A 24,472-nucleotide genomic window follows, 5' to 3' on the forward strand; every position below is an offset into this window, starting at 1 on the left:
TCACGTGATGCCGGCTGGCGCTTAATTAGCGAGGTCAGCCCGAAGGGGCCACTCCCGGCCTCGAGGGCGGGCGTCTGAGGCCAAAACTGCCAAGGCCCAAGGCCCCCATGCCCGGGCCAAGCTCGGCCAAGCCGCGGCGCTGTCTTGCCGAGATCCGACTGCTTATCAAATCAAGGATTAATCAGCGGCAGTCACGTGCTCGGATTTTTCTCCGCTGCGGTGTCGACTTGTATATTAGTTATCTAGTGCAGCCGGCTGCTTGGCTTCCGTGCTGGTGTGACTGGAGGTTTTTTTTTACACCAATAAAACCCTCAGTGCCTGTCGTCCCTTTTTTCGTTCCCCTCCCCAAGACAACATCCAAGCTGGCAGACAACCTCCCGGTACCGAGTGTTTGCAGCCATGGATATTGTTCTCGAGGTGTTCGACACCTATATTGGGGACCGCCTGTACTCCTCGGTCCTGCCGGTGTCCCTGGCCGAGTCGCCCAAGTTGGCGCCGTACCTCCACCGCGCGAATCAGACCCTGCCGTTGTTGAGTGATGTCAATTCGTACGTTTTCAAGCCTGCCAGCTCCTATTTCTCGCTGGAGCCGACGCAATATGCGTACGAGAGTATCTGGGCGCGGGACAATGTTTTCCGCCAAAGTATCAGCCTGTTTCTCATTACTTGGTTCGTGTGTCCCCCGGAAGACAATGCCTTGATCTGTGACTGACGTTGGCCGGGGCAGGATATTTGGACTAATCACCTACTTTTTCTTCTCCGGCGGGTCGTATGTATTTGTGTTCGACAAGAACAACCTCAAGCATCCCAAGTACCTGAAGAACCAGGTTTGGATGGAAATCGGACAGGCCCTGCGCGCCATGCCGGGCCTGGCACTGTTGACTGCGCCGTTTTTCGTGCTGGAGGTGCGGGGGTGCAGCAAGATGTACGATCGACTGGATGAGGCGCCCTTCCCGCTGTACAACATTCTCCAGTTCCCACTGTTCATTGCCTTCACCGATCTCTGCATCTACTGGATTCACCGCGGTCTGCATCACCCTCTGGTCTACAAGACGCTGCACAAGCCACACCACAAGTGGATTGTGCCGACACCGTTCGCATCGCATGCATTCCATCCGCTGGACGGCTGGTCGCAGAGCGTGCCGTACCACGTCTTCCCTTTCATCTTCCCGCTGCAGAAGGTGGCGTATGTGTTCCTGTTCGTCTTCATCAATTTTTGGACGATCATGATCCATGACGGCGAGTACATTGCCAACAACCCGGTGATCAATGGCTCGGCGTGCCACACCATGCACCATCTCTACTTCAACTACAACTACGGCCAATTCACGACGCTGTGGGACCGCGTGGGCGGCAGCTACCGCAAGCCCAACGACGAGCTCTTCCGGCGCGAAACCAAGATGGGCAAGGAGGAGTGGGAGCGCCAGAGCAAGGAGATGGAGATGATCGTCAAGACAGTCGAGGGCGATGATGATCGCAAGTACGTCAACGACGACAAGAAGAACCAGTAGGTGGATCCGTGCATGACGAAAAGAATCTCTCGCGACCCGCCTTTCTACGACTTGATGCCGGGGGAAAGAAAAGATATTCATCCCTGCCTTCTTCTTTTGTACATTTTTAATAATCCTTCATGTCAGGTACCTTAATTCTTTGTAATCCTCATGTGCCAGATGAGATGCCTCGCCAGGATGCCGGATGATGTACAGCAGAGTCCAGATGTTGTCGATGGATCGCAGCGAGCGAGACCAGAAAACAAAAAAGTTGGATAGGATAGGGTTACTCATGATGGGTCACTAATGATGTCCTCCTGTACTTGGATGTCCCGATAACTAGTTAATCCCACTCAAAGCACTATGGATTTCTCCTTGACCTTTTCAATTGAAAGCTTCATCAAGGCATGGTTGGAAACTGGGGCCAGGACAAAGGGGAGGGGGCCAAGTTGTCCCTTACTTGGCCCGTTTTTTAAGGAGTGTTTTTCTCATGTGACAATTAGCCACCATCGTCACTGTACTTGGTCCCATAGCTCAGTTGGTTAGAGCGTCGTACTAATAATGCGAAGGTCGAGAGTTCGAGCCTCTCTGGGACCATTCTTTTTATGTTCTCTTTCCTCATCTCCATTTTCTTTTTTTTTTTTTTTAATGCTGTCCCCTTGGTTTTGAAAGTTACTTTTTCTTCTGAAACAGTGTATTCAAGCTATCGTACTCCGTACACACCCAGAAGTGAACAGGAAATTTTGAACAACAAGAAGCAACTACTCTTACAGATCCACTTCTCATCATCCAGCAATCAATGAATGAATAGTTGGCTCGGAAACCCAAAAGACGAATCACTAGGACTGCGTCGCATTATTCTCCCCCGTAGCGCTGCTCGTCGTCGATTGCGGCGGCATCGTCCCCACGGGCGGTGCCGTCGCCATGCGTTCCTGGATAAACGCCTCCTCGACGGCGGCCTTGCGGCGAAACACGCGCTGCCAGCGGGCGGCCCATCGACGCAGTAGCTCATTCTCCTCACGCGTGGCCGGGTCCGCATCGCTGCGCTCCATGAGCTGATCGTTGCCGCCGTGGGCCAGCGGGCCGACGGTGTCGTCGATGAGCGCGAAGAGCGCCTGCATGTCCTGCCGTTCGCGCTTGAGGGTCTCGTCGAGCACGCTGAGTTGCGGCTCGTAGAGCCCCTGTGGCTGGCTGCGCGCCAGCACGATCTGTCGGAGCCGGTTCGTCACTTTGCCCACCGTTGCGGACACCATTTCGTAAATGTGCGACTGTGCCAGGATGCGGCCCGCGTCTAGATGGTCCAGGAGCACCCATTCTAGAACAGACATTGGGGTGAGCACCGTGTAGTTGAGCAGCTTGTCGATGATGTTGATGCCGTTGCCCGGCTGGTCCCGCCAGTACTCCAGCACCGACGTGATGATTTGCCGCCGAGCGGCCGCAGACCGCGGTCCGATGGACAGGAGACGGTCTTTGTTGCGCTCGATGCATGACAGAACGTGCGAGAGCGACTTGGCGCCCGCATAGCAAATGGACGTGACAAATGCGTCTGTCGACGGGATCATCGGGTCCGCCACCCCGTGCTCTCGTGCTTGCTCCTCGATGGAGTTGATCAGCGGCTGGATCTCATCGTCTGACGCCTTTTTCCGGATCAACTGCAGGATTTCTCGACCTTCTTTGGCGTACGGCGTGGCTACAGAGGTTGAGCACACACACAAAGTTCGAGTAAAAGGGTTGGGAATGGGACAACTTACTGTCGACATCGTACTTGAAATCTGGAGTATCCTTCTCCTTGCCCTCCGGAATCAGCGAGTGATATTGTTCTGGGAGTGTTCCCTTGATCCGCTGCGCGAAGCTGAGCCGAATCTCCTTGTCGATTGCTCCCGTGATGAACGACACTTTTGGATGGACCGGCGGTAGCTCCAAGTCGTCAATCCTGGAATCGGTCAGTATTCTTTTTCAAGGTTTGTTTTTTTTTTTTTTTTTTTTTTAGGAAATACTTTCACGTACCACTCTGCCCATTTCCATGTAAAGCCAAAGTTGCTCAGGTGATGAGAAAACCAGTCCAAGAACCGGTGAGAAAGCTCCGCGTCCATCTTGTCAACATTGCGGTACAGGAATCGAATCGCGCGTCCGAGACTCGGGGCAATCGCGGCTGGAGCCACTTTGCAGCACTCGGTGAGCACCGAGTGATAGTACACAAGCTTGTTCTCGGGCGACGGCAGCTCAAACAGCTGCGAAAAGACCGCATCGACAATCACATCTTCGGGTTTCCACATCTGCGCATCCGGCTCCAACTCGCGCATCCGGTCGAACGGGGTCGCGCGCTTGACGAAGACATCGGCCGAGAAGTAACAATCCACATCGATCAGGAACTTGGCAACGGCAATGCGGTTAAAGTCCAGGGCGTTGATCGTGTCGACCAGCGCATCCCGCACGAGAATTGATGTGATGTCCGTAGTCGGCGGCACGGTGTCCACATCTTGGCCCGCATACACGGAGAAATAGACGTCCGGATAGTGAGCCCTCGGTCCGTTCTTGACCGGGTTCGGGATAGAGACCGGAGGGAGGGGATGCTTTGGTGATGTCTCAAACGGCACTGCTCCCTCGCCTTCGCGTGGCAGATACTTCCACGGGCGGAGCAGACATCGGACCTCCCAACCCCGATTGGCCTCTCGTTGCAACTGCGCCTGCAGCAAACTGATGACACTCTGGATTGTCTCCGGCCTTTCTTCTTCAAACGCAAAAGGATCGACAAGAGCAACCAGGGGGTGTGGTGTCGTCGCAATGACATCGGTCTTCTCCAGAAGGGCAGCAGCGTGGCTCTCGAACCCCGTCGCTGACGATGCCATGATGTACGGCAACGTTAGCAAAATCACTTTGACGACCTGCAGCCCCAGAGACTAGAACCGGATTAGTATCTCGACAGATGATTATGCCAGGCCATGCGAATCTTGTGACTTACATCCTCCGAGGAGCTTGTCTGCAGATCAACTGCGCGCGAAAACAACTCTTCCAGAATCGGGAACACGCCATCTCCTTCCAAGATACCCTGCAGCGACCCCAGAAAACGCAAGAGGAGTTTGACATCGCGCCATGTGCCAAGATCCAGCGCACCTTGCAGAGCTTCTACCGTTTTCTTGAGCAGATCCGCCGTCACGTCTGATTTGATGGTGTTCACGGCGAGGATCACCACAGCGACGAATTGGATCTTGAACGGCTGCTCGACCACCAGCTTCACCAGGACTTCCAGAAACTGCTCGCGAACTTCTTCATCGTCGTAGTTGTCGGCAACCGTTTTGGCAATGTGAACCGCGTCATCCTCGAACCGGCGCGCTGCCTAATATCCCTTGTCAAAAAAAAAGACTTTCGCGCGGGCGACACAAAGAACAAGAGACCTACCGATTCGGCGATCCCAATCAATTGCCTGCGCAACCTGGCGCTGAGAGGCTCCTCATACCTGCGACGCTGGCGACGATCGTAATCGTCTTCATCCCTGAAGCGCCGCTTCCTCCCGCCTCCCCGATATCCGTTATGTCGGCGGTCGTAATCGGACATTGTAGCTTTAATACTCCGGGATGTTGCAGAAGATCCAACCCGGTTTCTCGCTAGGAAAATTGCTAGTGGAGTTGGTTCGCTGCAATGGCTAATGCTTGAATCTGCATAAGCACCTCTGCACACACCGGTACAATGGCATTCAACTAAGAACGCTCCTGGAGCCTGAAAGAAAGCTGCAAAGCGCGTGAACAAGAGCCGCCTGCGCTGGCGACAAAGGGATCTTGCCAGCGCGAAGCCAGTTCCGAAGCCGATTGGTCGATGATTCTGTGTGAGATTTGATTATGTAAGATCCGTGAACGGCAATCGATCGTCTGTCTCCGTGTGAGCCTCGATAGGTGGAACGAAAGATGATAGCCTGAATGTGTCCATGTACTGTATGTACATACTGATTCTCATCTACAGAAGCCGAACAAATAGATTCTTCCGACCTACGCAGACCAAACAGGACCGAAGCCGAAGCCGAAGCCATGCAGCACCGTATACAAGGAAAATGCAGCACCGAGCCCTCGATTGACAACTCCTGGCAACGCAAACCACTCCAGACGATCCCGGCATACAAAGATAGCATACCAATAGATGCTTCTTCAGACATAGCAGAGACAGTGCAATGAGAAGAACAAGCGCGATGGACGACCGCTGGCAGAGGACAAGGAAGCAAGCGAAACGAATCATTCATCCATTCCCAGCCAGGACTCAGAGAACACAGATCATATTGTAGTCGTCTGTATTTCCCACACATGACCGGAAGCAACATGACAACAAATGACAAGTGGGGGAAGAGAAGAAAATGGCAAACAAGCTTGATGCGAATTGAGAACAAGAACAAAACATGACTGTCATCCACTGCCATGAAATAGAAACAAAACTTCCCATGTCCCGAACACTGGTCCCCGTCTCGACCTTTTCCCGCCTCGACTCAATTCTAAATATTCAAGTAAAGCTAGGCAATGGGCCGATTGTCCCCAAAGACAAGACTCACACAAAGAAAGGGGTATCATTTTGGCTTTTTTTCGTTTTTTCCCTTTTTATCTGATCATCCCACCCAGAGGCCCAAGACACCAGGAGAACTTTTTTTTTTCTTTTTTTCTTTTCGTCCACAATGTGCTGGATCTTTTTGTGCATCAGGCCACCATCGTCCCACTCGCTGCCCACACTTTACAAGCCACATATTCCAGTCCGGGGTGATGTAGTGTGACTTTTATACCATCCGACGAATCCTGATCAACGCGCGCGCCTAGCAAGGATATCTCAAGATCGAAGGAAACAGAAAGAAAGTTGGACCTCTAGTCGGCAGCGGTAACATCACCCAATGCACGAAAAAGACGGAATACGGCGGTGCGCCGGTCGATTCGCATAGGATCTGTGAACCAACGGCGACGACTCATACTGCGCAGAAGAGGAAGCCAACATCAGTCGAGGTGCGCCCGCATCTCTTCTGGAGAAAGCGGCGTGAAGTTGTCCAGGTCGATGCCTCGAGCCGCAAGAGCCGGGCGAGCGTGAGGCGGGACAAGTCGATCGTTCAACTCTGGCGCAATGGACAGTTCTACCAAAGAGAGATTAGAAGCTCATCAATCAACACAATTGAGAGAGACCCAGTGTTTCGTACCATGACGGGAAAAGTCGAACAAGTTCGGAAGCTCCCGGGCGGCATTTTGCGGGTGTCGCGAATCGGGCAAGCGGGTATTGGGATCCCGCAACTCGTCGAAAAATGGATGGCACATGGCCTCGATCGCACGCAATCTTGATGTCGGGGTGTATTCTAGAAGAGCGGAAATCAAGTTGATGGCCTCTTGGGGTGCTCGTCGGAAGACCTTGGTGACGCTGTCAGACCGTGTTCCCATCGCACCGATGATGAAGGACATGGATTACCTTGTTGAACGGGTGAGGCTTGATTTGGGGGAACTTATGCTCCATGTAGTTGGGGTTCATGGTGCGAATCTGTTCCCGCGTTGGTGTTCCCAGAACCTTGATGATTTCCACCAATTGATCGATTCCGGACTCGCCGGGGAAGAGAGGTTGCCCCAGCATGAGCTCCGCCATAACGCATCCGGTGGACCAGACATCTACTGGGGGGTTAGTTTGGGTCTTCCGGGAGGAATGGAGCACCCGCATACCGATTTTGGTGGTGTAATTGGTCGCGCCGAAAATCAATTCGGGCGCCCGATAGTAGCGGGAGCAGATGTACGATACATTCGGCTCATTCTCGACCAAGATTTTAGCGGACCCAAAGTCACAGAGTTTGAGGACTCCGGTGGCCGGGTCCAGCAACAGGTTCTGGGGTTTGATATCTCGGTGGCAGATCCCTTGGGAGTGGATGTAGGCCAGGGACCTGAAGAGCTGATAGATATAGAGCTTGATCTCTATCATGGGCATGGTGGTCTTCATCTTGTTGAAGTACCGTGATGCCCGATACACCGTCTCGGGCACATACTCCAAGACCAGGTTGAGGTAGACTTCGTCTTTCTACAAAAGGGGGAGGTCAGTCGATCGTTGTCCCGCCGTGTGCAGGATAGAGCATACCCTTTCCCCGGTCGAATAGTAGAACGCTTTCAACTCGACGATGTTGGGGTGGCGGACGATCCGCATGATCTGGAGTTCTCGGTTCTGTGGCGGGCGCGTCAGCCCGGGAACCGTCTGGCGACGATCGAGCCCACACCCACCTTGAAGCGCTTGTCCTGCAGCACGCGCTTGATGGCGGCATCTTCTCCGCTCGGCGACATCTTGGTCTGAAACACGACGCCAAAGGAGCCATTCCCGACAATCTTACATTGTGTATACTGCATCTCCTTGGTCTCGCCAGTCACGCCATCTTGGACCTTTTCGCGGATTACCTCTGTGGGCCGGGAGGGGGGGAAGGAGGAAACAAGGTTAGTTCTGGTGCAACGCAACGCCGGGACCGCAAAGCGGCTTACCCCCCATCCGTAGGCTGTTAAAGACTCCAGACCGATTCTGTGACATCACGGCGGTTTCTTATCGAAGATGATGCGGAGCGACAAAAGGGGCGGATGCGTTCTGGCGGGGTTCTGCACCTTGGCCGGAAGGCAGGACGGACCGGAATCGGGGCGCCGAGGGGGGAAACGTCCGTGTCAGGCCGGCTGGGATGGACGGAGGATGGGATCGGGCTGAAGCTGAATGGTGGGCGGCGGATGTGATCGGGGCAGGCCTCGTGGAAGATTCCGAATCGGGCAGGCCACGTTGAGCCCGCGGTTGCAGGCAGAGACTGGCTGCTGTGGTCACCACACAACACAGCGCAGGGATTCCGGCAATTCGATGGGCGGCGGGTCGAGAGGTCGGGGGTCTGCCGCTAGGGAGAATGCCGAGAGGTAAGCGACTCCGTTCGTGGCAGAGAGGGCAAGAGCGACCGACCGACGTTCAGGAGGAACCAGGAAGGAAGGAGCAGGACGGCGGCGGGGAATGGCCAGAGAGGGAAGGAGGAGGAAAGGGCTGAAGCGCTGGAGAGAGAGAGAGAGAGAAGGATGGGAACGAGTTCCAGAGGGCAGGTGACGTACAATGCCACCAATGAGAAGTGTGGCTGGAGGTTCCGATGGGGGAGTGCGGCGGACAGGACCAATCGGGAGGGAGCGAGGAGCTGATGGGGGAGGCAAAGGGTACAAAAAAGGGAGGGAACGAGGGACGGAGCGTGGATGCCCACCGAGAGAGCAGGGAGAGCAGTTGACCAGGTAGAAGACGAGGAGGAGATGGTGAACATGCAGAGGAACTGGGAGGGGGGGGTGCCCGAAGCAGAGGTTGAGGAGTGGGAGAGAGTGGGCAGTGGATATGGATATGCACACAAGCGGGCACCAGCAAGCGATCGGAGATGCTGAAGCGCCACAGACACTGACCTTTTTTGGGAAAAAGAAAAAGCAAGAGAAGGTCCAGGACCGACACGCGTAGTGGCAGGACTAATGGTAGACCGGATAGCGCAGAGAGGGAAGGGGTATATTGTTTTTATTTTTTTTCTCTCAAGCTTGGTTAGAGAGTCGAGCCCGAGAAACAATGACGGAGAGAGCAAATGACAGGAGGGCTACGATCATGACTTGCAGGGTCGACCGAAAGAACTCAAATCCAGAGGAGGAGGAGAGGGAGGGGGGCTCTTGGTCCTTCGATACCGGTGATACCGTATGGGTCTGCGATGCGCTTGGTAAATTAACGCCGTTTGGGTATTCTTACATCACAGCCACTACTGGCGAGTCACGGGAACGCCGATGGGTGGTCCGTGCTGGCCTCGTGACTCGAAGAACAGTGGGCGATGATCAAAGAACCATCAAAGAACGGAGCCAATACAGTAAGGACGGAGTATTCCATACAATAATAATACCTATCTACTAACAGTAGTGTACTGTACGTACGTAGTAGGAGAAGAATCCCCTCAATTTTTCCACCTCCATCATTGTAGACAAGGACGCTGACCAGAAGCAATCTCTTCCTGCAGACGGAATCGGTTACCGCGTCGTTGCTGTAAGTAATTCAGAGTGGTGGGCTCCCCCTCCGCCGCCCGCCTGCCCTCCTGGTGCACCCGCATCTTCGCGGGCAGTTAGCGCGGCGCTGGTTCCAAAGCTACTGACAGGGGACGCCGTGTCCCGACCATCCGAGCTTTTTTCTCGTGCTGAGATCTGTCATTTGGACGATGCCATCCATGATGGGCGGAATTGTTCTCTGTCGGAGAATGAGAGCTGTCGAGTCCACAGGAGCTTTGACAACATACAGTGGACTACTCTGTACGTCTGTAAGGAGTAAGTGATGTAAAATCCTCGCTCGGTCCGCCGAGTTGGCCAACGTCCCCATGATGGTTGTTTTTACAAATCAAAGCCAGGAAGGAGCTGTGGCTGCAATCTGGATGGGGAAAGTCTGGGGCTCCACCATCTCCATGCTGACTGGCTCGGTGGCCCGGACTGGCCTCAGCGCCGGCCAGAGGAAAGAACGAAACCTCTCCTCCAATGTTCATGCAATCTTTGCTGCTCTCGACAAGGACTCTGAACTTCATCGTAGTCAATACCAAAGACTAAGAGACTACACATGGTACAAGGATAGAGATAGAATAGCGGAATCCCGGCTTGAACATGTTGAGACCGACTCTCCTCAGTCACAAGGCTCCTGGAAGTCATACCCACAGCGGGGAGAGACCAATCGCAGGAGTGTAATGCCCTCGGAATCATAGGAAACCTGCAGAGTTCCGAGATCTCTGTTCAACGGACCGAGCCCCGTCGACTTGTTGCTTCGTCGCGACTCCTGTACCCATCCGATGTGGAATGCGACATCCACAATGAGTCGCTCAACCTGGCCCGTGCTGCCGTCCGTTCGGCCCGAGAGATACATACTCCCCGGTTCTTGTTTCGCCTAGAAGAGAACACCGCCCTCGAACGGCCAACTCGGTGAGAAAAGATGGCCAAAATCTGCAAGCTGCAGGGGCCTCGGCGGCATCGGGTGAGGTTCCTGGTACATACAAAGCGGCGGCATGCCACGGGACATGATTGGCATGGGGCGGAGAGATGTACCTAATCATCATGTCCGGAACTATGTAATGACGAGGCCATGACCAAACGCAAGGATCCCAATGCCAGCCACCGGCAAGATGAAACACGGCATCTTTTCGCTCGCAGAACATACGAGGAGGAATGATTATGTAGAGTACTATTGCAACCACAAGGACCAACGACCAAGCACCATCGGAGTGCTCAGCACCAACGACCGAGGGTTGGGACTTGGTACTTCATAGCTACCTACCTACCTACTACCGACCTACCCCCGGGATGCTGGTCGAAATCAGCCATACGAAGGAATGAATGCTTGGGTCGCTTTGGAACATTGATGACATATTAGTATATGAATATAATGAAGCTTGGATTGAGAGAATAGCCAACCGTCACAATCTAAACTTGAAAAGCAACCCAGCAAAGGAATTATACATATGTAGCTCGACATGGCACCTCAACTCGCAAGCTCAAACACCTGTACGGAGTACCTAATGGTGGATGAGATCCTCAAAGCCTGTAATCACCCTGAGCCCCAATCGATCCAGTGCCTGCAGGGACTCTCCGGCGTCAAGGCTCCCTCGGTCCGTTTTTTTTTTTTTTTTCCATCACGCAGATAAACCATGTCATGTGACCCCGGCACTGATTGATAACTCCACTCCACTTGCCTCGACCATGCGGTCTGTTACAGTCACCATGAGCAGGAGGAAACCGAGTTCGAGGAGTCTGATGCTCCAGACTCGTCAGCAATATTCTCTTATGTATCCAGCAGAGTGGAACAGGGCGCAGCCGGCGCACCTGGGAGGAAGAGGCCATGACTGCAATTCCCATGGACCAAAATCCCAAATCGAATTCTCCAGTTGTCTTGCTCAAACCATGTAAACTACCTATATTACAGGGTCCCGACCCAAAACGAAGCTTTCACGACGAGATTTCAAGGTGGATCGACAACTCATTTCGATACGAGGGTCATGCCAATCAATGCCACACCCAATCATGGCAAATCACAAAGATCCTCTATACAAACCCGAACGGATGCGGGAGTCAAAACAGCTAGTAAAACAAGGCGGAGAGCCGAAGAAAGGATGTCAAAGACGAGCACATGAGTCACCATTGGGACCCTTAGAACGGAGGTGGAGGAATGCCCTTCGCCTCAGCCTGCTCCTGCTGCTCCATCAACTCCTCGCCACCAATCTCCAGGGACACAGCAAGGCCCAGCTTAGCTTGTTGCTAAACAAAGACACATCCCGTCAGCATCGGAACCGAGCAGCGAAAAGGATCCAAACGTACCTTGACCTGGTCAATCTCGCCCGCAAAGGTGATGGCAATCGGCATCGCGATCCGCTTCTCCAGCAGGCAGCTGACCTTCCCGGCGCTGTCCACCTGTGCCCGGAACGTCGAGGCCCGGAAATCGTACTTGGCGCCGATCGTCGCGGTGCCATCGCGGCTGGGTGCCCCCATCATCGCGGCCGCCGGGTTGGCCGCGAACTGCAGGTTGAGATCCACGCCAGCTTCCACCTTCTCAGACAATTTTCTCCAGTAAGACGCCGCCAGCACACCTTGGGCTTGGAACTGAGCAGTGGCCAGCCATCCCGAGCCTCGATACTTGGCGCAGTAGGACAGCATCGTCTCCGGGCGGGTGCTCAGACTTTGTCGCTGCCACAATCCCTCAAAGCCAAGAGCAAGCGACGGGGTAACGGACTGCAGGTAGTTGCCCATCACAATTCCCGTCAGCCCACCCTCCAGGAACGATGGGTTAAACGCCTTGATGGACAGGGAGAAATCGTTGCCCGTGTAGTCATTGTCAATCTGCAGAATGCCCTGCGATGCGCCCGACATAATCTGCGCATTGAGCTTCGTCACCAACTTATTATTCCAGCGGTAGTTGCAAACGGCGCTGAGGCCCCCGTCGCTGCCGAAATTGCCTTGCATGAACACCTACTCGCATAAATCATCTCATCTCATCATCGTCGGATGTACATGTCGGAAATTCTTACCTTGGGCGTTCCATACATGGCAGAGAACGCATACGGAGGGAGATTGCCGCTGCCACCCATAGACAGTGCATGGGACATCCGGAACAGAGGTGTCACGCCAAACACCTTCGTCAGATCTGCCCGGAATCCCGTAAACATGTAGTTGGACAGCAACACATCCTTCTGCACCTCTTTGGAGAGATTGTCTACAGTGCCGGGGTTCGGCAACCCCAGCGCCGCTCTTCGCTCGGAGAACGTATGATAGGCATCTCTGAGCGCAGAAACGACGGAGTTGTCCGTTAAAAAGGACAATGGCGATGAGAGATCGGTCATGTTGGTAATGTGTACGTTCAAGACGGTCGTCAGAGGGCGCGCGACAACTTGTGGTGGTGTCTGCTCCGCAGGGTCCGAACCACGGGGGTAATTGAGGGGGGGGACAATCCCAATGGCAAATAGGTGAAGCCGTCAATGCGGCAAAAGGAGTAGAAACTTCCCCTCAAGAAAAAGACAGACCCGGTGTCAAGGCCTGCCTGGAATGGATTGAAGATGCTGGACAGGGCCGAGAAAAAAAAAATGACAGCGCCGAAGCTTTTTGCAGACTCCCGAGACAGCATATGTTTGCATTGTTTGTCTGCGGTGCCAAGGCCAGCGACCCAGCGCACCTGCTTCATGACGAAGAGCTTCCCAGCTCCTATCCTTCGTTTTTTTCTACTCTCTATCTGCTCCCGGCAGGCTGTTAATATCATTGTTCGAAGATAGATTGCATGATATCAAGTATCTTATAAAATACATGGCTGTGCGCTGATTTGGTGCCCGCCGCAAGTCAGATCCTCTGGATATACACCGTAAGGTCGGCTACTGATTTGCCTGACTCGCGTTATCGCCACGACCATTTTGAGTCAGTACCTGTACTCTCCAGCTTCGTCACCTTGCCCTGCGTCGTGTGTTGCCCTGTCTTGGCCCTCGTTTGGACCGGGGTTGGTGTCGGACATCCCGTTCTCATTTTAGCACTACTGTACACGACAAGCCATGGACACTCTCTTGTAAGTTTCCGAAACAGTGCCTGATCATGTGGTGACCGCGACTCTTAACCAAACATGCGCAGGACGGCCGACGTGGTCGCGAATTCTCCTCGGTTCCGGAGAAAATCCAGTACGTTCGTCGATGCAATTCATGATCTTCCTGAGAGGGCCGAGCTTGCCCCGGCCCAGCTGTACAGTACCGAGTCTGGCCGACTGTTTCATGCCGGCCGCATTGTGATCATCACCGCTGGGTTGCCTGCCAGGGGTAAAACGTCAGTCGCGCCGAGTCAAAGCCTGGTATCTGCCTGCTGACTTTGTTTGGTAGGCACATTTCGGTCGCTTTAGCGCGATACCTGCGATGGTCAGTGTCATGATTCGGTCCGGGTTGGAGGAATTTGGGCTGATTCCATGTAGGCTCGGGGTTAAGACTCGAATCTTTCATTTGGGTGACTACAGACGAGCTACCATTGGGCCCGGGCAGGAAATGCCCCATGATTATTTTTTCGTCAACGGTAGTTCCTTGAGGTTTCAGCCTTTCAGCATGGACTGACTTGACTACAGCCTCTGCCTCCTCTGTACTGTTACGACAAAAGATCGTGAAAAAGTGCAGGGACGACATTCTTCATTTCTTGCTCCAAGAAAATGGCCAGATAGCGATCTACGACGCCGTTAACCCTCTTGCTTCGGGAAGGCGCTCCCTCGCCAAGGAATTTGCGAAGCAGAATATAGAGGTGAGCTGGACGAGGTCTGTTGTCGTTGCGACTCTGACACTTTCCACAGACGCTCTTCATTGAATCGATGTGCGATGATCCAAAGATCATTGAAGAGAACGTCCGTCGGGTCAAAATCTCATCCCCAGATGTAAGGTCTACTGATTTTTCCCCGCCTGACACGATCTGACAGCGCACCAGTACGTGGGATGGAATCCCGACGACGCCGTACGACACTATCTTGGCCGGATTGCAGCCAGAATTCCGCACTTCGAAACAATGGAGGAAAAAGACCTCAATTACATCAAGGTGAGATCCGAGGGTTGCAGGGAATGGAATCCAGCGCTAATCCTGCAGATGATCAATGCCGGGGAGCGTCTTATCATTAACAATCGAAGTTTTGGGTATCTTTCGCACCGGATTGTATTTTATTTGCTGAACCTTCACATAAAATCGCGACATACCTACTTTGCTAGAGTAAGGTCGAACCACACCAGGGCGTCGTCTGATGTTGCTCCTGACGCTTTTAGGCTGGTGTCTCATTAGAATCGGACTCGTATAAAGCGGATGCTTCTCTCTCCCCGCTGGGTGATGAGTATGCAAAGAAGATGACCGACACCCTGCTCAAGCATCGGGAGCAAGAACGACAGGCTATGATCGAGCAGGGGGACACTGACGCCCAGTTGAAGCCACTAACGGTCTGGACATCGACGCGGCGGCGGACAGTGGAAACAGCGAAATATCTGCGCGAAAAGGGATTCACGGTTCGCCAGCGATCACAGCTGAGTCAACTGAACCCTGGCGTGTGCGAGAAGATGTCCGAAGAAAAAATCCGCCAGGAATATCCCGATGAGGTTGCTAAGCACGAACAAGACCCGTATCACCATCGTTACCCGCGAGCAGAGGTTGGTTGGCGCGACTGTGTCAATGGCTCGATTGTTGCTGACGAGCAAATAGTCGTATCATGATTTGGCTGTGCGACTTGAGCCGATCATTCTGGAGCTGGAACGCGAGCAGAATGATCTGCTTATCATTGCACATGAGAGTGTGCTACGCGTGCTGTATGGCTACCTCATGGCCTGCAGTACATCCGATATTCCATTCTTGCAATTTCCAAGGGACGAAATCATTGAGGTATGTATTTATGCGTCGGATTATGGAGTCTGAGATGTTGACTAGGTGGCCAGATTATTCCGGCAAGCTATCAAAATGAAGCCAAGAGAATTCACATCCCGGATCTTCCTCCGGAGATCATTCCGGGCTCTCCAGAAGACATCAAGATCCCCGTGCCACCAAGCGGATACGTCTCGCCCATGTCCAGCCTTGGCAGTCCGCCACGAGGCGCCAACACACCGCAGAGCGGCTATCGAACGCCCCGAGAGCCCGAGCGGCTCAGCCAGCAGCATGCTGAGGACATCGTATGATTTCGTTATTCCTTTGCGCAGTCGCTCTATTGCTACTCGAGTGTAGCCCCCTTCCGCTGCAAAATATGAGGCCTCCGCATTCTTAGCCACCGTGTAACGTCGAGACAAACAGGATATTGTCTCCCGACTGAATCTCGTAGGCCTCCTCCCCTTCTAATTCCCAATCGGCGTCGTTGATCAACACGAGAATGCCAGGCCGACTGATCAGTTAGTGGAGGCTCAGCAATCATCGTGGAGATTGGCCACCTACACATGTCCATCGAGAACAAAAAGCTCTTTGCGCGGGTCCTCCATGACCTTGTCCACAAGATACTGAATCAAAAAGGCAATAGTCGGTTTTTTTCCGCTTTCCAGTTTCGCGGGAATGGAAATATCATGTCTGCGTTTGTTCCCGAAAAGCATTTCGAGCCCGCCTCTGTCAACTTGTTAGGACCGAATCAGAATGACTGATGGGCACGCGAGGGCAGAGGTCGTCATACGTGAATTCGACAACAATTGGCAGCGTCTCTGCCTTTTTGGTAGAAGCTTGAGCATCTGAGGCCATGGCTGGCAATTCTCTGTTGAAGGATCTGTCCAGGGGCGGAACCCAAAGCGCAGAAGAAGTGGGTGCAAATTTGAAGCAAGTAGATTATGAATTGAGTGAAAGATTGAGGGGTAGCATGAGGATACCGTCCGGTAACATTTCTAGACGGTAACATTTCCGTATTGTTACCTAACTAGCATGGTCTGGATGGGTACAACTTGTTCTAGATACAGAATGTTGTCAAATATTACGATACATTTCTTTGTGAATGGTACATAATGCTTATCGATAAGAGAAATCCTGGATCCATTCAAGATACCCATTCTCGAGAGTCGAGAATCTCTCCATTGACAATTTCTGTCACAATTGCCGGAGCACCGTCCTCTTCATGGTCTTCGCTTCGCCTGAATATATCAGCGTCGGCGGCAACCGGTACCCAGGCGCCGCCGATTGGGATCCCATATGCGGCATTCTCGCGTATGGCGCCGATAACAATGTCGCACTGTGGCGGCCAGAGGTGGGATCTGATATGCTTGCTGTGTCAGCTCTTTGAACCAACTGCTAAGTTTGCTGTAGGATGAGTCTAGGCGCGGGGTTCACGCTCTCCTCGTCGGCCATAAAGACACAGTCACCACCATTCGGTTTTTCGCATTCCCTGACAAGAAAGAGTCTCGGTACTTGATTACTGGTTCAGTAGATCGTTCAATTCGTGTCTGGAAGCCGGACGCTTCGAGCCCCAATGGATATGTATGCGCCTGCACGCTTGAAGGACACCAAGGAACCGTCAATGCGTTAGGGGTGGCAGAGGGGATGGAAATTCTCGCGTCAGGGGCCGCAGATGGGACAGTTCAGATTTGGAGGTTGGCAGTCGATGCTGAAGGCGCTGTCTCGGGAAAGTTGTTGCAGACGATCGTCTTGCAGCCTAGGTACTTTCCCTTGACTTTGGCGCTGCAGGTTTTGGATGCGGAAAACCCGGCGAAACCAATGGCGTTGGCGGTCGGAGGTACTATGAATCGGATACAAATCTACTCCACTCCGGGCACAGTCGACGAAGGCGGGTTCGTATTTGGCGCGAGGCTCTCTGGCCATGAGGCCTGGATCAGAGCCCTTGCCTTTACGGCCGATAGGACAGGTTCTCCGGGTGATTTGATGCTTGCATCGGCCAGTCAGGATAAATACATTCGACTCTGGCGAGTACAACGAGGGAAAGTAACACTCGCTGCCCCGAGGGACGACGAGGAGCCGGTTTTGGGCGGCGACGCCCCAACGTTGACCAACAAGGCGCACACGTTTCAGGCCGCCGGAAAGACGTACTCGGTGACGTTCGAGGCACTGCTCTTGGGCCATGAGGATTGGATTTACACCGCCTGCTGGAATCCGAGATCGGATCAAATGCAGCTGCTGTCTGCCTCCGCAGACAACTCGTTGACGATATGGGAGCCGGATCCATATTCGGGGGCATGGGCGGTGAAGGAACGGATGGGTGAGATTAGCGTTCAAAAGGGATCGACGACCGCGACAGGTACGACCGGCGGATTTTGGATTGGGCTATGGTCACCGGATGGGAAGATGGTTGTCAGTCTGTCTCGGACAGGCAGCTGGCGAGCATGGAAATACCACGCGGACGCGGACGTGTGGTCACAAGAGCTGGGAATCAGCGGCCATGTCCGATCAGTGAATGATCTTCAATGGGAGGCTACGGGAGGTTATCTCCTGACCACCAGTGCCGACCAAACGAGTCGATTGCATGCAAAGTGGCGTCGCCCGGACGCGTCTTCATGGCACGAGTTTTCCAGACCGCAGATTCATGGCTATGACCTGAACTGCATTGATTCACTCGGTTCCGCGCGATTCATATCCGGGGCCGACGAGAAGCTGCTCCGGGTGTTCAATGAACCGAAACCGATTGCGCAGCTGCTGTCAAATCTGGCCGGGGTTGCACAGCCGGCGGACGAAGACATGCCCGATGCCGCGAATATCCCAGTTCTCGGGCTATCAAACAAGGCGGTTGGCGAGGATGTGTCATTTGCGGATGAGGATGCGCTGGGGGGACAGAACGGTGGGGGTCAAACGGAGCCGTTAGCACCTATATCGCTGCCCACGCATCAGCCACCGCTAGAAGACCATCTGGCGCGCTACACTCTCTGGCCTGAGCACGAAAAACTGTATGGCCATGGGTACGAGATCTCCGCGGTCGCGGTCAGTCATGACCGCACCGTGATCGCCACCGCCTGCAAGGCAAGCTCCATCGACCATGCCGTCATTCGACTCTATGACGGCAAGGACTGGCACGAAATCAAGCCGCCGCTCACCGCGCATTCGCTGACCGTCACGTCACTGCGCTTCTCGTCGGACGACAAGTATTTGCTCAGCGTCGGCCGGGATCGGCAATGGGCGGTCTTTCAGCGGGACGACTTGTCGCCAGGAAAGTACACCCAGCTCACGTCGAACCCTCGCGGACACTCGCGCATGATCCTCGACGCGGCGTGGGCGCCGGACCGCTCTCCGCCGCTCTTTGCCACGGCGGGCCGCGATAAGAGCGTGAAATTGTGGCAGTTGAAGGACCAGGGCGACGGCACGACGGCGTTTGATTGTCTATCTACTATCAACCTCCGGGGTCCGGCCACCGCCGTGTCCTTTCAGTCTAGTTCATCCAGCTCTATCCTCGCCATTGGTGACGATACCGGCCGGATCTTGCTATACAGCGTGACCGCTTCTTCTTCGTCTCCGGATGTTTTGGAAGTTAAGGAGTTGTCTGTGTTTGATGTGTCCATCTCGCCGTCCAAAGCCGTCACTCGGCTTGCCTGGCGGCCAGGTTCGGAGCAAGATGGAAGGTTACTTGCCGTTGCTAGTGAGGATTGTTCTTTGCGGATCTACGCCGTCGAGGGAATTTGACCTTGATGTCGGACTACAACAAAAAAGAAATATAAAGGTCCTATCATTCTAGATAGACGACAGTCATCACGAACATCATGCGTTGAAGCTTGTGAGGCAGGTTGAACAGCCCATGATAATACATTCTATACCCAAACCCGTGACACAAAAACTCCGTAAATGCAGGTAATTGAGGCACATGCCGCGTTGATATCGTTGAGATATATATCATGAATCGTTCCAATCAGAGTCGTCGCGGCGAGTAATTGATAGTACTTCATGACCGTTTCTCAAAGCCATACCCCCCAACCGCATCTTCTGGCCGAGGATAAGTCTTTGACTGACTGCTCCTGGCACCATCATTTCGCGGGCCACGCTCCTGCAGGTCCTGCTTGAGCCAATGGAGCACGAGCTCTCCGAGAAGACTATTATCGGGCGAGCGATTTGGCACTTCTTCCTTGAAATCCTCCATCCGACCCCACTGCTTCACCTTGCCCATGTGCATATGCACAAGGTGCGTGGGCCAATGCGCCAGATTGTCCAGGATATGCGTCGCATAGACGATGGTGCACTCGCGCGTCTCCGTTTCGCGCTTGAGAAACGCCAGGAAGTTGCTGCGCGAGAGCAGGTCAAGATCGACGGTGATCTCGTCGAGCAGCAGCACCTTCCATGGGCGCAGCAGGCCCATGGCCAGCTGCACGCGGCGCCGCTCGCCGTCCGACACGGCGTGCATGCGCCAGCGGAGGTCGATGTCGAGGATCTCCACGAGCTCGTCGCGGCGTTCCGGAAAGGCGTCGCCGCCGACGGATTTCAGCAGGGTAGGCACGTCGATGTCGGTGCGCACGATGTTGTTCAACACCCATTCCACGCCGAGATAGGTCACACCTTCGAGACCTTGCTTGAAAGGGTCGACCCCGCCTATCGAGATGGCGTTTGTGGGTGCCAGGCGTTTGCCGGAGAGGAGTCGAAGTAATGTCGTTTTGCCGGCTCCATTGGCTGTAAGAGTAAAACAAAATATTCAATTACTAGTAGTTAGCCTTCCTGCATCTTTTGAAAGTAGAACAGAAGTTTGATGACCCAGAAGGCCGGAATGTGTACCCCCGATAAGCAACGTTCGACTACCGGCTGGTAGGCTCAATGAGACATTCTCCAACCCGACGGATCCATCGGGGAATTTGTAGGACAGCTGATTGACTTCAATTGTTGGGGCCATGATCGCTGAGAGATTGTTGCAGAGGAAAATCTCGAAGCGGGGGGTTCGAAGCTTCGTTGGAGTACACTTTTTTGCCCCGCGGAGCCAGCCGGACGGAGATCCTGTAATACTGACCTGCGACGAAGCTTTTTATACTACTACTAATAGTATAGTATTTTCTTTTGGTCGTCAACATCAAGCTTGCAACTCCAATATGCTGTAACCAAAACAAACAACCCCTTTTGCATCCAAGATGCACCGCCGCGCTCTTGCTCGCCCATGCTCAGTCTCTTGCGCCTTGTCAAGCAAATACCTCCAAGGACAGCAATGGAACAACCCCTCGTGACAATCGTCGGTGCCACGGGCACCGGGAAATCCAAGGTTTGTTTCGATTTGCTGTCTTTTTCTTCTTTCGCTTGGTTTTTCATTCTGACAATGCAAATGGGGCTAGCTTGCAGTAGATCTCGCGACGCGTTTCAACGGTGAGATCATCAATGGCGACGCCATGCAACTGTACCGCGGCCTGCCCATCATCACGAACAAAATCCCCGTCGACGAGCGGAACGGCATTCCGCACCATTTGATGGACTTTATCGGCCTCGAAGAAGAGCCATGGCATATCAACAAATTTCGGAATGAATGTCTGCAGCAGATCCGCGAGGTTCACGCGCGGGGAAAACTGCCTATTCTCGTCGGAGGCACGCATTACTATACGCAGTCGGTCTTGTTTCACGGGGCACTCATTGGCGAAACGATAGGAAGTGAGTCGCCCGAATCCAGTGACCAGGAGGAAGATAGTCCCACGAGGAGAGAAGGGTGGGAGATCCTCGAAGCGCCGCCCTCAGTCATGTTGGAGAAGCTGAGAGAGGTCGATCCCATCATGGCCGCGCGGTGGCATCCAAACGAGGCCCGAAAGATTCGCCGCTCGCTGGAAATCTATCTGAAAACGGGGAAGCCCGCCTCACAGGTCTATGCAGAGCAGCATCGTCAACGTCAAAGCCCAGGGGACGATGACGGTGACGGTGGTGCCCTGACAGGTCGATTGCGGTTTCCGACTCTCGTTCTGTGGGTGCATTCGGAGCGGGAGAAGCTATATCAAAGACTGGATGGGCGGGTCGACGCAATGATGGCCAATGGGTTGGTTGACGAAGCAAAATCTATGTGGAATTGCCTACGGGAAAAGGAGCGGCGAGGCCGCCCCGTCGATACTACCCGCGGAATCTGGGTGTCGATAGGTTTCAAGGAGCTAAGGCCCTACTTTACTGCGCTGGAGACCGATGCAACCGACGCGGAGGACATCAAAGAGTCCTGCGTGAGCTCTATCAAGACATCCACCCGGCAGTACTCCTCAAGACAGACCAAATGGATCCGCACCAAGCTCTGGACTGCGTTGGCCGACAGCCACGCCAAGTCCCACTTCTTCGTCCTGGACGGGACGGACGTGTCCGCATGGGAGCAAACCGTCGCCGGGCCCTCCGAGCGCCTCGTCCACTCCTTCCTCAGCGGCGAGCGGCTCCCAGATCCAAAGACCCTGTCTCCGCTCGCTCTCGAGACGATCTCCGAACGAGAACGGGAAGAGGCCAAACGACGGGGCTCGGCGGACCAGCACCCAGTCGAAAAGCTAAGGCAGATCACTTGTGACATATGCAAGAAGACCATGACCGGCCAGGAGCAATGGGAGATTCATCTGCGTGGCCGAGGACATCGCCGTGCGTTGGCAGGAATTGAAAGGCGGGCAAAGAGGGATGAATATTTCCGGCAAAAAGAAATGGCTGGATCATGATTTTCTCGTAAAACCCCTCATCCTCGTACATAGGACCTTAGTTGTAGAATAGCATCGAACGACTACTCGTACGGTATGGGAGAAATGTATCTTCGAAGTGGTTCTTCAGTAAACGAATCGGTTCATGGGCTTCCTACCCATTATTATGTTTTCCAATGAACATCTGTCTTTCAAAGGTCCTTTCAATCAAAAAACAAAAGGGCAAGCTATAGAAGGTCCAAAAAAGTTTTCGCTGTTGACTGTCCACCGGTTGGTTCCGCTGTACTCCGTACAAATTGGAGTAGTTAAATTGTAAAAGGGAAAAAAAAAGGAATGGTCCCAGAGAGGCTCGAACTCTCGACCTTCGCATTATTAGTACGACGCTCTAACCAACTGAGCTATGGGACCTTGTTGGATCCACGGAGCCACTTTGCGATTAACGAGCCGATCAGAGTCACATGCTGCAAAAAAAAGCAAAAGTACTAGGGTAGAGTCCAGGGTTAGGGCCTCAGAGTCCTGCTGCAATACAAAAATACCATATCTGGTTCCACTCGGCACTCATGGGTTGGTGGCATAGCATGGTTGATGACTCGCTCAGTGGCAAGGTTGGCAAAGGCCGTCAAGTTTAGGTTGTTCTCCATTTTATAAACGACGGTGACAAAATACTGCCATAACCGCGGTCTTCTATCTTGAACACCTCGATATATGGCGACTTCTCCCGTTTCCGAATCCGCCATACCCCCGGTCCGTTCACCACGGTTTTGAGCCCTGTTGCATCGAAGTTCAGCTCCAATTCAAAAACCCGTAGATATGATGTGAGGAAACTTACAATCGAGAAATGCAGCGGTAAAGTTGATGCAAATGTTCCCGTCCCAACTCGCCGTACGGCTCTTCTTGACCATGGTCGGTATTGTGTGCGTCTCGATCTCTTCGATTCGTAAGAGAATCCCGTTGCGGTCACGGAATCCGATGACAACCTTCGGCACCCCCAGGAGGAAGGATTGGGCCCAGAACTTCAGAAGCTTCCGCTCGTACTTGATCCTCTCGCGGTCGGTGTACAGCTCTGATGTCGTCTTCAGCTCGACCCAGTTGATCGGGTCTTCCTTGCGGGCTGGTTTGCAGTCCCACACTAGGAGAGAATAACTTTAGTAGACGCTCTAAGAAGGAAGGTTCTTGATTTTGAGTACCTGCGTCAACTTCGCCTCCGATGATTAGCTTTGTCTTGCCGAAACCCGTTCGCACGACAGAGCAGTATTGGGCTTTGTTGTTGACGACTTGGTTCGGACGCTCTTCAATCTGTTCGCGCGAAACAGCGTCCCATATATCCGGAATCACCGAAATAGCCTCAAATTTATATCCTTCCTCAGATTAGATGCCTTTAGCGCTGCCATGGTAAAGTCGCCAAACTCACCCCAATAAGCCATTAAATCTTGCGACGGCATCCCAGGTGTCGTTGGCTGATTTCGTTGAATCTCCTTCTGCTTGATCTTGTAGGCATTGTTCTCCTCGATAAAGCTACTACGTGTCAGTGTACATTCCTGGACGTGAAGCCACACCGCACACGCACATAGAGCCCTAGAAAAGAAAATATTGTTAGTCGTTGTCGGACATCTAAGGCCATGAAGACTCACTTGAAAATAAGTCGCATTCATCTCAAATCTATCCCCGTCAGTTGAACATTCAGAGCCTGGACTGCGCCTACACGAACCCACTCGTGGTTTCAAAGGGCGCCGTCAATATCTTGAAGAGTGTCAACATTTCTCGTCCACACAGCCCAGCCGAGCCGAACCGCGCACCTTGGTCATCATCCCCCTCCATGTGATCACGTCGGCCTCGCATTTGGTGCCATGTTCCTTCTCGTACGCGACGAGCGTCTCCAGAAGCGCGTCGAGATGCTCGTCTACAGTGTCATCGAGCTTTTGGAACGACTCGAACCCTTGATTCAGGTCCGCAGGCAGCCGCGGAGGATAGTAGTAGTTCAGTGACGATTCATCCAGGTGCAAGTTGCGATCGGCATCGTAAGAAAAGTACGCGAATTCCTGTTAACACAGCACAATGCTCAGTGACGACGTCGGAGCGACAACAGTCGTGGGAGGATTCCTACTCTAGGTCGCCGAATGGCAGCATTGGAGCCTGCGAATCGGTGGATCGGCTGAATGTTGAAAACGTGGGAGTTCATGGTCTTGGTTGGGCGTCATGGAATCAGCTGTGCGGATCAATTTGAATGGTATTTTGGTTTATGTCTGGCATATTGATCAACCGAGAGTTCGAGACATTTTTCGATTGCAAAGCTGTGAAGACGTGTGAAAAGCGGTGCTTTCTTTCACGCAAGGAGAAGATCGCCGAGGATCGAAAGCTCCAGAGTCGCTGACACCAAAACCAAACAATCGTCGTGCCCCGCCGAGGATTCCTGATCGCGCCTTCAATTAGTTACTGAGGTATTTCTCTTCAAAGATTCACCACGTCGAGATTTC

At 53.4% G+C, this 24,472-nt stretch overlaps 11 protein-coding genes and 2 non-coding genes across 13 annotated transcripts; 5 read left to right on the plus strand and 8 right to left on the minus strand.

Annotated features, from left to right (window-relative positions):
* Positions 1–399: 399 nt before the first annotated feature.
* On the plus strand, positions 400–1,510 carry VTN31DRAFT_6888 (uncharacterized protein; the record flags this gene model as incomplete). The annotated part of the gene is made up of 2 exons (XM_069407547.1): positions 400–668; positions 727–1,510. 2 exons carry the CDS (start codon positions 400–402, stop codon positions 1,508–1,510), a joined length of 1,053 nt encoding a protein of 350 aa, XP_069258191.1.
* Positions 1,511–2,012: 502 nt separating this feature from the next.
* Positions 2,013–2,086, plus strand: VTN31DRAFT_t70. The gene has a single exon. It is a non-coding gene; the product is annotated as a tRNA-Ile (tRNA).
* A 242-nt stretch (positions 2,087–2,328) lies between these two features.
* On the minus strand, positions 2,329–5,044 carry VTN31DRAFT_6889 (uncharacterized protein; the record flags this gene model as incomplete). The annotated part of the gene is made up of 5 exons (XM_069407548.1): positions 2,329–3,179; positions 3,241–3,422; positions 3,497–4,389; positions 4,452–4,826; positions 4,889–5,044. 5 exons carry the CDS (start codon positions 5,042–5,044, stop codon positions 2,329–2,331), a joined length of 2,457 nt encoding a protein of 818 aa, XP_069258192.1.
* Positions 5,045–5,183: 139 nt separating this feature from the next.
* VTN31DRAFT_6890 (uncharacterized protein) lies at positions 5,184–5,798 on the minus strand (the record flags this gene model as incomplete). Its single annotated transcript, XM_069407550.1, has 1 exon — positions 5,184–5,798. One exon carries the CDS (start codon positions 5,796–5,798, stop codon positions 5,184–5,186), a length of 615 nt encoding a protein of 204 aa, XP_069258193.1.
* A 655-nt stretch (positions 5,799–6,453) lies between these two features.
* Positions 6,454–8,002, minus strand: VTN31DRAFT_6891 (uncharacterized protein; the record flags this gene model as incomplete). Its single annotated transcript, XM_069407551.1, has 7 exons — positions 6,454–6,587; positions 6,651–6,855; positions 6,914–7,107; positions 7,159–7,507; positions 7,565–7,648; positions 7,705–7,877; positions 7,957–8,002. 7 exons carry the CDS (start codon positions 8,000–8,002, stop codon positions 6,454–6,456), a joined length of 1,185 nt encoding a protein of 394 aa, XP_069258194.1.
* A 3,635-nt stretch (positions 8,003–11,637) lies between these two features.
* On the minus strand, positions 11,638–12,824 carry VTN31DRAFT_6892 (uncharacterized protein; the record flags this gene model as incomplete). Its single annotated transcript, XM_069407552.1, has 3 exons — positions 11,638–11,745; positions 11,806–12,453; positions 12,513–12,824. The coding sequence occupies 3 exons, from the start codon at positions 12,822–12,824 to the stop codon at positions 11,638–11,640; spliced, it is 1,068 nt and encodes a 355-aa protein (XP_069258195.1).
* Positions 12,825–13,520: 696 nt separating this feature from the next.
* VTN31DRAFT_6893 (uncharacterized protein) lies at positions 13,521–15,647 on the plus strand (the record flags this gene model as incomplete). Its single annotated transcript, XM_069407553.1, has 11 exons — positions 13,521–13,534; positions 13,597–13,785; positions 13,839–13,874; positions 13,928–14,025; positions 14,075–14,244; positions 14,294–14,374; positions 14,425–14,532; positions 14,581–14,700; positions 14,754–15,128; positions 15,181–15,357; positions 15,411–15,647. 11 exons carry the CDS (start codon positions 13,521–13,523, stop codon positions 15,645–15,647), a joined length of 1,605 nt encoding a protein of 534 aa, XP_069258196.1.
* An 82-nt stretch (positions 15,648–15,729) lies between these two features.
* On the minus strand, positions 15,730–16,191 carry VTN31DRAFT_6894 (uncharacterized protein; the record flags this gene model as incomplete). The annotated part of the gene is made up of 3 exons (XM_069407554.1): positions 15,730–15,847; positions 15,898–16,062; positions 16,127–16,191. 3 exons carry the CDS (start codon positions 16,189–16,191, stop codon positions 15,730–15,732), a joined length of 348 nt encoding a protein of 115 aa, XP_069258197.1.
* A 367-nt stretch (positions 16,192–16,558) lies between these two features.
* On the plus strand, positions 16,559–19,065 carry VTN31DRAFT_6895 (uncharacterized protein; the record flags this gene model as incomplete). The annotated part of the gene is made up of 2 exons (XM_069407555.1): positions 16,559–16,687; positions 16,747–19,065. 2 exons carry the CDS (start codon positions 16,559–16,561, stop codon positions 19,063–19,065), a joined length of 2,448 nt encoding a protein of 815 aa, XP_069258198.1.
* Positions 19,066–19,321: 256 nt separating this feature from the next.
* On the minus strand, positions 19,322–20,257 carry VTN31DRAFT_6896 (uncharacterized protein; the record flags this gene model as incomplete). The annotated part of the gene is made up of 2 exons (XM_069407556.1): positions 19,322–20,040; positions 20,143–20,257. The coding sequence occupies 2 exons, from the start codon at positions 20,255–20,257 to the stop codon at positions 19,322–19,324; spliced, it is 834 nt and encodes a 277-aa protein (XP_069258199.1).
* Positions 20,258–20,563: 306 nt separating this feature from the next.
* On the plus strand, positions 20,564–22,019 carry VTN31DRAFT_6897 (uncharacterized protein; the record flags this gene model as incomplete). The annotated part of the gene is made up of 2 exons (XM_069407557.1): positions 20,564–20,617; positions 20,688–22,019. 2 exons carry the CDS (start codon positions 20,564–20,566, stop codon positions 22,017–22,019), a joined length of 1,386 nt encoding a protein of 461 aa, XP_069258200.1.
* Positions 22,020–22,332: 313 nt separating this feature from the next.
* On the minus strand, positions 22,333–22,406 carry VTN31DRAFT_t83. Its single transcript has one exon. It is a non-coding gene; the product is annotated as a tRNA-Ile (tRNA).
* A 217-nt stretch (positions 22,407–22,623) lies between these two features.
* VTN31DRAFT_6898 (uncharacterized protein) lies at positions 22,624–24,177 on the minus strand (the record flags this gene model as incomplete). The annotated part of the gene is made up of 9 exons (XM_069407558.1): positions 22,624–22,766; positions 22,828–23,127; positions 23,186–23,356; positions 23,410–23,513; positions 23,566–23,573; positions 23,630–23,657; positions 23,707–23,738; positions 23,795–24,037; positions 24,103–24,177. The coding sequence occupies 9 exons, from the start codon at positions 24,175–24,177 to the stop codon at positions 22,624–22,626; spliced, it is 1,104 nt and encodes a 367-aa protein (XP_069258201.1).
* Positions 24,178–24,472: the final 295 nt, after the last annotated feature.

Source organism: Thermomyces dupontii (assembly GCF_041956625.1).
Source record: "Thermomyces dupontii strain NRRL 2155 unplaced genomic scaffold VTN31scaffold_8, whole genome shotgun sequence".
In the NCBI taxonomy this organism is placed as follows: domain Eukaryota; kingdom Fungi; phylum Ascomycota; class Eurotiomycetes; order Eurotiales; family Trichocomaceae; genus Thermomyces; species Thermomyces dupontii.